Consider the following 15,000-nt stretch of genomic DNA (forward strand, 5'->3'; position numbering starts at 1 on the left):
CAGCTGAGTAATGTTGAGGACACGCCCGTTCTGCTGCTCATAATCATATCAACAAACAGATCAACTGTAAAGAGGAGGAGAAGATGGTGTGTTCGTCAACTAAACACACTAGATAACAGCGTGAATGACATTATAAATAACCTCTCCTCCTCTAATCACTATATTTATAATAATATGTTGAAATAGTTGTGACCTTATACTGGGGGAATCCGATGGACTCGATCCAGAGCGCCACATCATGACAACTCCAGTGCAGGAACTCCATGTTGTGTTGGGTTGCTATGGGACCCAGTCAACCAACCAACCAGAGAGAGAGAGAGAAACAGAGATACACTTCCTCCTCAACTGTGAAAAATTCTCTTCACTAAGAGCCTTACACTTTGGAGGAATAGCCAACAAAGTAGTACATTTCCCAATGTTAACTTCAGAAGAGAAGCTGGTAGTCCTCCTAGGAGAAGGGGCAGCAGCCCCACTGGCAGCTAAATATGTTTCTGCCTGCCACAGCCTGAGGGATGTTCGCCGGAGTCAAATGTGACGTCACGATATGGGCGTGGCCGCGAACTGGTTGGCAGAAAGAACCAACAAGTCGCAGCAGTCTACCTGTGTTTTGTCAGCATAATATTAATTATTTGTCCGAAGAAGCTAAAAAGAGATATAATTAAGCTTTTATAACCACCAGGGTTCATGTTCTCTGCCTGATCCATATCACCTGAGTGAGAATTTTTTGTTGTTCTTTGACTAACGAAGTCAGCAAATTCGTTGGATTTACAGCTAAAAAATGTGGCGGCACATTAGTAAAGAAAGCATCTGTGAAAGCAGCGCAGTTTGAGTGTTTCGGAACGTATGTGATCGGAGAGAAAGATGAGGCCCTTCTCTGACTGCGTTTGAATGTGTGAGTTAAGTATTAAACTGTTAGTGAGATGAGATGAGATAATGCAACGCTGACATAGGCTACAGTACAATGACAGTTGCACAGATGTTGGGAGTTGGGAACCGGTGAGAAAATGTCCGGTAGCCTACCCGGTAACTTTACCAGTAATATTAATTTAGTTCTGCTTAACGGTTCCTGAACGCTGTAACTAACAGCTGCCCAGCCATGAACACAGCCGCGTGTGATTTGTTTACATACGAGCTGCACTAGGTCTAGGTCTATAGCCGCTTTTTAGTCCAGGCGTTTTAAGCCAAAATGGGGGTCAACCGTGAACAAATTGCAACAGAATCAAACTCAACTGATTTTGTATCCTCAATATGTCCTGAGTAAGGAAAAAAAAGCCCCGAAGAATCCCATTAGGGGAAAGTTCCGAAAAAGACACAAATATATCCTATTCATACGCCTATTCATTATTTTTCTCACGTGAATAGGGTAAAAAAATGAACCTTTAGATATCACCATGAAAATTACTGAGTTGATTACTTATATCAAGACAAACAAAAAATGTATTACAAGTTTTTTAAAATTGTTTGTTAACATGGACAAACGGTGCATAATCTAATTACAGATGTGCTAATTTGCATAAATACCACAACAGATCTAAACATTGGGTATAGCCAGGTGAAAATGTCTTGTTGAATCTTGTTGACAAATAACAGTAAAATACTTTATGTTAAGGTCTGAATGGAACCCATTTAGACTACCCATGAGCATTAATACATAGAGGCAGGAAGAAGTACTTTAGAAACCAGCCTTTATTAATTATTATTGCCGAGATGGGGTTTGGGGCTGGGTCTGTGGGACTGTTTCTGGGGATTTACTTTTTATTTTACTTACCTTTTGTCTTCTGCATTCTCCTTACCATTGTCTCCTGTTCTTGCCTCAGATTCGTCCCCCAGAAACAGTCCCACGGACCCAGCCCCAAACCCAATCTCTTTAATTAATAAAGGCTGGTTTAAAGGACTTCTTCCTGCCTCTATGTATTAATGCTCATGGGTAGTCTAAATGGGTTCCATTCAGACCTTAATATAAAGTATTTTACTGTTATTTGTCAACAAGATTCAACAAGACATTTTCACCTGGCTGTACCCAATGTTTAGATCTGTTGTGGTATTTATGCAAATTAGCACATCTGTAATTAGATTATGCACCGTTTGTCCATGTTAACAAACAATTTTTAAAAACTTGTAATACATTTTTTGTTTGTCTTGATATAAGTAATCAACTCAGTAATTTTCATGGTGATATCTAAAGGTTCATTTTTTTACCCTATTCACGTGAGAAAAATAATGAATAGGCGTATGAATAGGATATATTTGTGTCTTTTTCGGAACTTTCCCCTAATGGGATTCTTCGGGGCTTTTTTTTCCTTACTCAGGACATATTGAGGATACAAAATCAGTTGAGTTTGATTCTGTTGCAATTTGTTCACCCTTTTTTCCTAAAACGCCTGGACTATTTCCACCGAAATTACCCGGAACAATTTGTCCCAGGAACTTTTTTCCCAGGAACCTTTTTTGCCCCAGACCGGTTGCTTTCTGCGTTTACACCGCGGTCTAAAGTACCGGGAAGGTCAACTGCGCGCAACTGCACCTCCCAGTCTGCGACGGACAGTAATCAGTTTTGAGCGCCACATTTATAAGTATGGAGGAGATTCAAACTGTGCTGCAGTTATTGGTTTACTAACGAGGTAATTAACATAACAAAATAGACGAGCACTGATACTAAAGCGTGTTCAGAAAGCTCGTATGCGTATAAAATTAGACAAATTTAGGCTACGTTGTGAGATGACTGGGACGAACGCGCAAAAATTTCCTTTTGCGCAAATACTCTTAAAAAAAGCCTGAACCCCGTCTATCAATCATAAATAGTGACAGTCTTGTAAATAGTTGTTTGTTACCAACCTCAATGCGCTATTTCAATCCTGTTATAGTAAATTTGTAACATGGTTTGCCTTGCAATAGATGACAATGTGTAAACATAATGACTTAATATTAAAAGCTGTGGCAGAAAAGAGACGAGCACTGATAAAGCGTGTTCAGAGCTCGTAATGCTAACGTTAGATATAAAATTGTATGCTATCAGCTATTGCGGACATTGGCCGTGAGATGGCTGTGACGAACGCGCAGAAAGTTTCCTCTTCCACAAATACCCAAATAATAAAGCCTGAAACTCGTCGCCAGTCCCCCAGTTTTTTTTATTAAATTCCATATTTGCAGACAGACAACTTTACTGCATGAAGCCACTTTTTAAAAGGGAGGTTAAAAATAAAGAAAATGCTGCGTGGAGTAATGCGGCGTGAACACAACCAATCAGCTTGTGCAGCGCACAAGTCCCACCCCTGAAAGTTCTTGAACTTTGAAAAAGTACTACCTCGTGAGCAGGGACTATCGGAGGGGGAAATATTTACCCGGAACTTCATTTAGACCCTGGTTCCTGCGGTGTAAACACATCGAGTACCAGCCCAAAGTTCCTAGTTCCTGGGGAAAGTTCCTGCGGTGGAAACGCGGCTTATATCTGTATTCTAAGAGTTATTACTTGTATGGATCTCGTTAATAAATTGACAGAATTTAAATGTGTATTCTTACAAGTTAAAGAAGAAATGTTTGTGCAATTCCTTTTTTCACCTTTTATGAGGCCAAAAAAAAACTGTCTGGTAAAAAGTCACAGTGGCTGGTGGTCAAAAAAGTTAACTTTAGGCCCTGTATATAACATTGGTTGACACGTAAAAATGTATTAAAATACAATAATTTGCCCTTAATATATAAGGGTATGTACACAGATGATACACACACAGTACAGTATCCAATCTTGCCGATCACACAGCACGACACAACCATTTTTCTTCTGTGTTTGCGCTGCGAAGCAATTAAGCGGCCATTACTTTTCTTCTGCCAACCAGGGGTGCGTTTCCCGAAAGCATCGTTGGCCAACTATGGTCGCAAGTTCATCGCAATGTCCATTGAACTCTATTGGTAACGACGGAACTTGCGACCATAGTTGGCCAACGATGCTTTCGGGAAACGCACCCCAGAGCGCGTCGTGACGTCACGGCGAAGATCCCTGGTTTAGGATTGTACAGTCATTATATTGTAAAAGAAATGTAGTATTTTGTATGTTTATGACACTGTATACAATATATGTGACACCTACTATATGTATTTCTATTTGTATTTGTATTTTTAACATGTGATATGTATTGTAATGTATTTTCTGTAAACTGCTTTGGCAACAACATGTTTCTTTGTTCATGCCAATAAAGCAAGTTGAATTGAATTGAATTGAATTGAGAGAGAGAGAGAGAGAGAGAGAGAGAGAGAGAGATGTTACTATGGCAACAGTGGGACGCTTATAGAACAGTGCACAGGTTCATCTGATATTATATTTTCTTATACTCAACTCTCCTCATATCAATGTTTCAGGCGTTTTCATATTCAGCTGAGTGGGGAATGAACAGAAATGTTGTACAAATAAAAACATGCTTTACTGACATTCTAAAGAGAAATCCATGAATAACTCTCATGAATATCAGGGAGAAAATTATACCTATGCAACCGTCTTCTACAGTATGGCATCAGGCAGTGCAGTGTAGTCTCCCTGAGGAAAAATTCCATTCATTCATTGCTATAGGAGAGGAAGAAGTACATCAGGATTTATGGGAAGTGTTCCCGGTTCCGGCTGACCTGATCTATGCAGCCTAACATTGAATTATACACTTTAAAGTTAGAATATCATGCTGTATTTATTGTACTGCAAATGTAAGCTAATTTAATAAATCAAATACAAATGTATTACACTAATCATCAGAAGCTGCTGGTTCCATGCGGATCAACATCACGTGTTTGTCTCTTATTTCTGGACACGCCCACACGCTGCTACGTCATCACCTGCTGCTGTCAATCAAACTCCAGTGCAGCCACACACAAAAAAACACGAGCTGTTTACAATCAATAAATCATAAATCGACACATAAACGCGACATAGACGCTCAGGACTCATGATCTGATTCATATTCAAACCTTCTACTCGTGTTTTAAAGGTTTAGCTAAACTATTTAAAAGTCGGTGTAACTTTAGCGCGTTAGCGAGCAGTTCATTAATGAACAAACAACAAACCGCCGTAAATCATCGACATAAAGTCTAAAACCTCGGATTAAAAGCGTCTGACTGCAAAAACGAGTAGAATGTGAGAGTTCAGCAGAGTTTATGCTGATTCTGCCGCAGAAAAACACTAAACATGCGCTTCAAAACACGCAAGAAAACCCAGTGATTTCGGCTGAAGCTGCATCTGAGGTGTGTGTGTGTGTGTGATGTCTGAGGTTATTGTTCATGCACATGCTGTGTGTGTGTGTGTGTGTGTGTGTGATGTCTGAGGTTATTGTTCATGTTCAGTCCTGCACTTGACTGATCGATTTATTGCTGGATGTAAAAGTGTGCTGAGATCATCTGTGAAACTCCCTCAGGGAAAGCCAGATGTTAATCACTGTTATAATCTGCTGAAACAGGGAGTGTGTGTGATATATAAACCCCATCAGAGTCTGACAGTCTGTCTTTCCTTCCTCCAGTGATGATGATGAAGATGATGATGATGATGATGATGATGCTGATCCAGGTGTCTTCTTCTTCTTCTTCTTCTTCTTCTGCTGCTGAGTTCTCAGTGAGGTTTGGGAACGCTCTTCCTTCGCTCAGTCGTCCTGCTAACGCTAGTCAGATCTTCTACAGCATCATGTTTGACGCGGGCAGCACCGGCACTCGCATCCACGTCTACACCTTCATCCAGAGAGAGCCAGGTGAGACTCACAGGTGTACCTGTTATTTCTACAGGTCGTTTCAAAGCAGCTTCACAGTAATAAACAGGAAAATAACAGAATCACTGATGCAAACTTCATCAAATTAGAGATAGGCAACAATTAATCGCATCCAAAATAAAAGTTTGTGTCCACATAATATATGTGTGCGTTCTGTGTAGGGTTGGGAATCGAAAATCGATCCATTTCTGGAATCAAATACGTGTTATAAAATTTTGATCCCTCTTATCGATTTCTTTGTGAGCATTTCAATATGACTTTAAACCATTGAAGCTCGAGAGACTCTGTTTTCATGTGTATCAGTATATTGGATCCGTGCAGCTCTTAAAGTGACAGCAGCCTAATATTCCTGCTCTATAATAACACTAATATTCCTGCTCTATAATAACACTAATATTCCCGCTCTATAATAACGCTAATATTCCCGCTCTATAATAACGCTAATATTCCCGCTCTATAATAACGCTAATATTCCCGCTCTATAATAACGCTAATATTCCCGCTCTATAATAACGCTAATATTCCCGCTCTATAATAACGCTAATATTCCCGCTCTATAATAACGCTAATATTCCCGCTCTATAATAACGCTAATATTCCTGCTCTATAATAACACTAATATTCCTGCTCTATAATAACACTAATATTCCTGCTCTATAATAACGCTAATATTCCCGCTCTATAATAACACTAATATTCCCGCTCTATAATAACACTAATATTCCCGCTCTATAATAACGCTAATATTCCCGCTCTATAATAACGCTAATATTCCTGCTCTATAATAACGCTAATATTACCGCTCTATATTAACGCTAATGTTCCCGCTCTATAATAACGCTAATGTTCCCGCTCTATAATAACGCTAATATTCCCGCTCTATAATAACACTTATACCATGGTCTGGGTGAATACTCGATTCTGATTGGCTGCAGGGTGTCCATTAAAAAGTGATAGAGGACACCTAGTAAAGGAGTTCTGGTGAAACTGACTGTTTACCGTTGGAAATTAATAAATAAATGCGCTGGCTACATCAGCTGTGAGTAACCATAGCAACAGGCAGTCAAAGTATCTATACGGACTATAAATCGAGCGGACTATAAATATCTCCGGTTGCTAAATAAACCGTCAGGCGTAACCAAGGAAACCAAGTTATTGTTTGTAAAAACTTTAGATTTTGATTGTAAAACGAATTAAAATATAAACTAATGTTTTAAAAATGTGTTATTTGGCAAGTGACCATGGTATAAGCGGGTTAATGCCCGACGAGGTGTCCATGTCCATATCATCTTACTAATTAAACGAGAAAATTCACTCATTCTTCACTGAATAACTTTTGTAACTATATTTGTAATATATATTTTATTTATAAAGTACGGTGTTATTTTATATTTGATTCCAGTTTCTGCACCTGAAAATATTAAAACACTGTTTATTTCTCTTGTCTTTGTTCAGTTGTATTTTATTGGTGCGATTGCTGATTTTTTATTTGTTCTTTTTTAATTACTGAGTGTTTATTGTCTGTAATAATGCTTGAAGTTTATATAGTTGTTCTTCTACAGTGTTTTTAAACCACAGGCAAACGCTCCTCGTGTGAGAGTGCTTTAGCCTGATGATTTCTGCTCATGATGTTCAGATACTATTAAAGGTTTTGCAATAAGACTAAATATGAATGATATCTACGTTTTTTTTTTTTTTTTTACTTGTTGGAATCGAAATTAGGAATTGATAAGCAGAATTGAAATTGGAATAGGAATCGTTAAAATTCAAATGATACCCAACCCTAGCTTATAATTATTGTACATATAAATACACACACATGCATGTTTACATTTAAGAAAAATGGGTTATTTCTATATAATATAAATAATATATATACAATATATACATACAAATATTTCCTAAAAATATACATGCATGTGTGTGTATTTATATACACAAAATAATTATATGCAGTACACACACACACATATATATATATAATATAAACACAAACTTGCACAGCTCCACATCAAATATGAGACGCGTTCAGATCCTGCTTTGGGTTTGAAACTTCTGATTCTGATCATCACATGCATTAAAGGGAGATTTATAGTTATTAAATGAGTTTTGACTGTTTTCTCTACGCAGAACTTCAGAAGTAAACCTCATTTATTTGTGACTAACTACGACAGTCATATTTCTCCAAAAATCAAAGTGTTTTAATATAATATCAGGTAAAGAAAATGAAGATTTATTAGGCGCATTAAGATTTTTGCATTGTACTAATTAAGCATGTTTCCCCTTTACATCTCATTACTGTAATGCAAAATAATCTGTGATGATAATGTATGATTATTTGTAATTTTTATATTAAATTGTAAAATACTTTGTTTTTATTGTAATGCATATGTATGCATATTTAAAATACAAAAACAATTACACTAATTAGAATCCAATGAAAAATATCATTATTTTTTCTTAAATAAAATTAAACTTTTTAGGTGCATTAAGATTTTTGCATTGTGATAATTATACACATTTTCTCTCTACATCTCATTACTGTAATTTAAAATAATTATATTCTAATGAGTTTAATGTCAGATTTATTTGCTATCTATTTATACATTGCATTTTTATGTATTACAATGCAAATTTGTGCTGATTTAAATAAAAAATACACTAATTAGAATGCAATGAAAAGTAATATATTTAAAAGGTGCTTTAAGATTTTTGTATTATGATAATTAAGCACATTTTCTATTTACATCTCATTACTGTAATGCTAAATAATCGGATTCTAATGACTTAAACATGAGGAATATTTGTTTTGTAAAGTAAAGTATGTATTGTTGATGTCTGACTCTGAGTGTGTGTGTGTGTGTGTGTGTGTGTGTGTGTGTGTGTGTGTGTGTGTGTGTGTGTGTGTGTGTGTGTTCTGGACTCAGAGGGATTGCCCGTGTTGGATAACGAGATGTTCCAGGCGATGAAGCCCGGTCTCTCTGCGTACGCCGACGTCCCTGAGATCGTGAGTCACTGATGGCTGTTATTGGTTGTGGCTGTACAGTAGAGGTAGAGTACAGTAGAGTACAGTAGAGGTAGAGTACAGTAGCGGTAGAGTACAGTAGAGTACAGTAGAGGTAGAGTACAGTAGAGGTAGAGTACAGTAGAGGTAGAGTACAGTAGAGGTAGAGTACAGTAGAGGTAGAGTACAGTAGAGGTAGAGTACAGTAGAGGTAGAGTACAGTAGAGGTAGGTAGAGTACAGTAGAGGTAGAGTACAGTAGAGGTAGAGTACAGTAGAGGTAGAGTACAGTAGAGGTAGAGTACAGTAGAGGTAGTAGAGGTAGAGTACAGTAGAGGTAGAGTACAGTAGAGGTAGAGTACAGTAGAGGTAGAGTACAGTAGAGTACAGTAGAGTGAGGTAGAGTGAGGTAGAGTACAGTAGAGGTAGAGTACAGTAGAGGTAGAGTACAGTAGAGGTAGAGTACAGTAGAGGTAGAGTACAGTAGAGGTAGAGTACAGTAGAGTACAGTAGAGTGAGGTAGAGTACAGTAGAGGTAGAGTACAGTAGAGGTAGAGTGCAGTAGAGGTAGAGTACAGTAGAGTACAGTAGAGGTAGAGCACAGTAGAGTACAGTAGAGGTAGAGCACAGTGGAGTACAGTAGAGGTAGAGTACAGTAGAGGTAGAGTACAGTAGAGGTAGAGTACAGTAGAGTACAGTAGAGGTAGAGCACAGTAGAGTACAGTAGAGGTAGAGCACAGTGGAGTACAGTAGAGGTAGAGTACAGTAGAGGTAGAGTACAGTAGCGGTAGAGTACAGCAGAGTACAGTAGAGGTAGAGTACAGTAGAGGTAGAAGTACAGTAGAGTACAGTAGAGGTGGAGTACAGTAGAGTACAGTAGAGGTGGAGTACAGTACAGCAGAGGTAGTGTACAGTAGAGGTAGTGTACAGTAGAGTACAGTAGAGGTAGAGTACAGTAGAGGTAGTGTACAGTAGAGTACAGTAGAGGTAGTGTACAGTAGAGGTAGTAGAGGTGGAGTACAGTAGAGGTGGAGTACAGTAGAGGTGGAGTACAGTAGAGTACAGTAGAGGCAGAGTACAGTAGAGGAGAGGTAGTGTACAGTGGAGGTAGTGTACAGTGGAGGTAGTGTACAGTGGAGGTAGAGTACAGTAGTGTACAGTAGAGGTAGTGTACAGTGGAGGTAGAGTACAGTAGTGTACAGTAGAGGTAGTGTACAGTAGAGTAGAGTACAGTAGTGTACAGTAGTGTACAGTAGAGTAGAGGTAGTGTACAGTAGAGGTAGAGTACAGTAGTGTACAGTAGAGTAGAGGTAGTGTACAGTAGAGGTAGTGCACAGTAGAGTACAGTAGTGTACAGTAGAGTAGAGGTAGTGTACAGTAGAGGTAGAGTACAGTAGTGTACAGTAGAGTAGAGGTAGTGTACAGTAGAGGTAGTGCACAGTAGAGTACAGTAGTGTACAGTAGAGGTAGAGTACAGTAGTGTACAGTAGAGTAGAGGTAGTGTACAGTAGAGGTAGTGCACAGTAGAGTACAGTAGTGTACAGTAGAGTAGAGGTAGTGTACAGTAGAGGTAGTAGAGGTAGAGTACAGTAGAGGTAGAGTACAGTAGAGGTAGAGTACAGTAGAGGTAGAGTACAGTAGAGGTAGAGTACAGTAGAGGTAGAGTACAGTAGAGGTAGAGTACAGTAGAGTACAGTAGAGTGAGGTAGAGTACAGTAGAGGTAGAGTACAGTAGAGGTAGAGTACAGTAGAGGTAGAGTACAGTAGAGGTAGTAGAGGTAGAGTACAGTAGAGGTAGAGTACAGTAGAGGTAGAGTACAGTAGAGGTAGAGTACAGTAGAGGTAGAGTACAGTAGAGTACAGTAGAGTGAGGTAGAGTACAGTAGAGGTAGAGTACAGTAGAGGTAGAGTACAGTAGAGGTAGAGTACAGTAGAGGTAGAGTACAGTAGAGTACAGTAGAGTGAGGTAGAGTACAGTAGAGGTAGAGTGCAGTAGAGGTAGAGTACAGTAGAGTACAGTAGAGGTAGAGCACAGTAGAGTACAGTAGAGGTAGAGCACAGTGGAGTACAGTAGAGGTAGAGTACAGTAGAGGTAGAGTACAGTAGAGGTAGAGTACAGTAGAGGTAGAGTACAGTAGAGGTAGAGTACAGTAGAGTACAGTAGAGGTAGAGCACAGTAGAGTACAGTAGAGGTAGAGCACAGTGGAGTACAGTAGAGGTAGAGTACAGTAGAGGTAGAGTACAGTAGCGGTAGAGTACAGCAGAGTACAGTAGAGGTAGAGTACAGTAGAGGTAGAAGTACAGTAGAGTACAGTAGAGGTGGAGTACAGTAGAGTACAGTAGAGGTGGAGTACAGTACAGCAGAGGTAGTGTACAGTAGAGGTAGTGTACAGTAGAGTACAGTAGAGGTAGAGTACAGTAGAGGTAGTGTACAGTAGAGTACAGTAGAGGTAGTGTACAGTAGAGGTAGTAGAGGTGGAGTACAGTAGAGGTGGAGTACAGTAGAGGTGGAGTACAGTAGAGGTGGAGTACAGTAGAGTACAGTAGAGGCAGAGTACAGTAGAGGAGAGGTAGTGTACAGTGGAGGTAGTGTACAGTGGAGGTAGTGTACAGTAGAGTAGAGTACAGTAGTGTACAGTAGAGGTAGTGTACAGTGGAGGTAGTGTACAGTGGAGGTAGAGTACAGTAGTGTACAGTAGAGGTAGTGTACAGTAGAGTAGAGTACAGTAGTGTACAGTAGAGGTAGAGTACAGTAGTGTACAGTAGAGTAGAGGTAGTGTACAGTAGAGGTAGAGTACAGTAGTGTACAGTAGAGTAGAGGTAGTGTACAGTAGAGGTAGTGCACAGTAGAGTACAGTAGTGTACAGTAGAGTAGAGGTAGTGTACAGTAGAGGTAGAGTACAGTAGTGTACAGTAGAGTAGAGGTAGTGTACAGTAGAGGTAGTGCACAGTAGAGTACAGTAGTGTACAGTAGAGGTAGAGTACAGTAGTGTACAGTAGAGTAGAGGTAGTGTACAGTAGAGGTAGTGCACAGTAGAGTACAGTAGTGTACAGTAGAGTAGAGGTAGTGTACAGTAGAGGTAGAGTACAGTAGTGTACAGTAGAGCAGCGGTAGAGTACAGTAGTGTACAGTAGAGCAGATGTAGTGTACAGTAGAGGTAGAGTACATTAGTGTACAGTAGTGTACAGTAGAGGTAGTGTACAGTAGAGGTAGAGTACAGTAGTGTACAGTAGAGCAGAGGTAGTGTAGAGGTAGTTAGTCAATAAATGTGAAAAAGTAACTAGTGTTACTTATAAATGTAATCTGATTGCGTAACTGGAGTTCCCGAACCCTGTTGAGTGTGACGCTTGTCCTCAGGCGGGACTGACGGTCGCGCAGCTCCTGCGAGTGGCCAAGAGGACGGTTCCTGCGCTGGAGTGGAAGAGGACGCCGGTGATGTTCAGAGCCACAGCTGGACTGAGACTGATGCCGGCCCAGAAAGCCCATGCACTCCTGGAGCAGGTACACAACACACACACACACACACACACGACACACACACACACACACACACACACACACACACACACACACACACACACACACACACGACACACAACACACACACACGACACACACACACGACACACACACACACACACACACACACACACACACACACACACACACACACGACACACACAACACACAACACACACACACACACACACACACACACACACAACATAACACAACACACACACACACACACACACACACACACACACACACAATAAACACAACACACACACACACACACACACACACACACACACACACAATACACACAACACACACACATACAATAAACACAACACACACACACACACACACACACAATAAACACAACACACACACACACACAACACACACACACACAATACACACAACACACACACACACACAATAAACACAACACACACACACACACACACACACACACACACCACACACACACACAACACAACACAACACACACACACACACACACACACACACACCACACACACACACACACACACACACACACACACACACACACACACACACAACACACACACACACACACACACACCACACACACACAACACACCACACACACCACACACACACACACACACACACACACACACAACACAGACACAACACACACACACACACACACACACACACACACACACACACAATAAACACAACACACACACACAACACACACCACACACACGACACACAGAAAACACACAACACACACACGACACACAGAACACACACAATACACACAGTTTTTTTTAGGTGCATTCGATTTTTATTAAGCACATTTTCTGTTTAATGCAAAAATAATGTATCATGTATGATTATTTATAATTTAAATAGTCAAATATTGGTTCTATTTCATTGTACTGCAATTATGACTGATTTTAATACTAATTTGAATCCACTAAAAACACTCATCTGTCCTGTGTGTTTGTCTGCAGGTCCAAGCCGTCTTCGACGAGTCTCCGTTTTACGTTCCTGCCGACAGTGTCAGTATCATGAACGGGACGAATGAAGGTTTGTCCTCAAACAACAACATGCACAACTTCCCAGACTGCAACATAGTGGCGGCCACATCCAGGCTACGGTCCGGACCACATCTGGACCTCATCCGGGCCTCATCCAGGCCTCTTCTGGGCCTCATCCGGGCCTCTTCTGGGCCTCATCTGGGCTATATCCGGGCCGTGTGGAATCTGTGTGTGCCGGATCTGGGCCGACACTATGTTGCCTGATTAATTTGTAAGACACTGTCAAGATCACGTCCAGCTTTTATTTTATCGCAGAAGTGTTAAAATTACAATTATTAGAATCCAATGAAAAATTATATTTTTTTCATAAATAATATATTTTACAGGAGCATTTAGTTTTTTGCATTGGGATCATTAATTATGCACATTTTCTCTGTCCATCTCATTACTATAATTCAAATATAGTCAAATTTATACATTTGCATTTACTGTATTGCAAATTTATGCTGATAAAAAAAGTATTACTAATTAGAATCAAAAAAAAAATTTCATAAAAAATGAGTTTTTTTTGGTGCATTAGATTTTTGCATTGTGATAATTGTTAGGCACATTTTCTATTTAATGCAAAAATGATGTTTAATGTATAATTATTTGCAATTTAAATAGTTGGTTAGGGTTAGGGTTGACATTAGTGTCATGTCCATCAATCAGTGTTTCAGCCGTCAAGAGAACAATGATGTCACGCAACGCCACATTTACCTCAGAACACAAACTCTACAGAAGAATAACTCTAGAGAGGAGCTTCTGACACACACATGCACTAGATCACATGTGCATTATATTTGACTAGATCTGTTTTGATGCATGTTTGAATTTTATGACAGACACCATTTAAATAAATATAATTATGTATTTATAAAGTTAGTTTTATAACTTCCTTGAGTGTAATTTAAGTGAAGAAACAATATAAGAAATGCAGTAGAGAATAAATGAGTGAGTTTGTGAGTTTGTGTTGTTCTCAGGGATTCTGGCCTGGATCACAGTCAACTTCCTGACCGGTGAGTCTGAATAGAAGCTTATGAATCTCATGTCAACACTAAATGCTGTTTTACTTCAATGAACAATTGTTTTTGATTACCGTAACTGTCATTTTACATCTAGGCACGATCAAGTCCACTGAGAGTCTAACTCTGTTTTTTAATCAGAGATATATTTAAGCAGAGTATCACCTGAATGTGTCTTAACCAGAGCCTTTCTTCTGTCGCACTTGAACCACGAATACACTTTTTTTTTTTATGGATTCGAGGAGTTTTGTTGAAATGTAAAATAGTAACAAATCCTCCTCTCTCGGGTCAGTCTGACCCTGTAGGAATGAATGGAGTGCGAGGAATGCTTCAGTTCACATAGAAAAACCTAAAAATGATCAAAATTCAAACTAAAAATGCTAAAACTTTACCAAAAAATGATTTAATAATGTCTACATGTGTATCTGAATGCACACTGAAGAGAACTGGCTTTAGGACCCAGAGGAACAGCTCATATAGAGCTATAAGGCCATCTAGAGTCATGAAATATAATCTTATATTATTATTATTCTCCCACAAGACGTCAAAGACACCCGATGTAAGATATTTAGAGCTGAATTATAAGGGTTATGCATGAAATTGTTATTTTGAATTTAAGTTGAAAGAATGTGCTTACATTACTAATTATTTAT

General features: G+C 39.3%; 2 protein-coding genes across 2 annotated transcripts in view; one reads left to right on the forward strand and one right to left on the reverse strand.

Annotated features, from left to right (window-relative positions):
- The window catches only part of LOC311304367 (sterile alpha motif domain-containing protein 15-like), a 4,217-nt gene extending 2,993 nt beyond the window's left edge, over nucleotides 1–1,224 (reverse strand). The window contains exon 1 of the mRNA XM_084431322.1: nucleotides 194–1,224. Coding sequence (XP_084287448.1) covers nucleotides 194–265 — 72 coding nt within the window. The 5' untranslated portion in view covers nucleotides 266–1,224. The remainder of the gene's footprint in view (nucleotides 1–193) is intronic.
- Nucleotides 1,225–4,813: 3,589 nt separating this feature from the next.
- Nucleotides 4,814–15,000, forward strand: part of entpd5b (ectonucleoside triphosphate diphosphohydrolase 5b) — a 19,157-nt gene continuing 8,970 nt past the window's right edge. The window contains exons 1-6 of the mRNA XM_084433319.1: nucleotides 4,814–5,223; nucleotides 5,496–5,720; nucleotides 8,666–8,745; nucleotides 12,100–12,243; nucleotides 13,257–13,332; nucleotides 14,306–14,341. Coding sequence (XP_084289445.1) covers nucleotides 5,498–5,720; nucleotides 8,666–8,745; nucleotides 12,100–12,243; nucleotides 13,257–13,332; nucleotides 14,306–14,341 — 559 coding nt within the window. The 5' untranslated portion in view covers nucleotides 4,814–5,223; nucleotides 5,496–5,497. The remainder of the gene's footprint in view (nucleotides 5,224–5,495; nucleotides 5,721–8,665; nucleotides 8,746–12,099; nucleotides 12,244–13,256; nucleotides 13,333–14,305; nucleotides 14,342–15,000) is intronic.

This window comes from Rutilus rutilus (genome assembly GCF_951802725.1).
Source record: "Rutilus rutilus genome assembly, chromosome: 15".
Lineage (NCBI taxonomy): Eukaryota > Metazoa > Chordata > Actinopteri > Cypriniformes > Leuciscidae > Rutilus > Rutilus rutilus.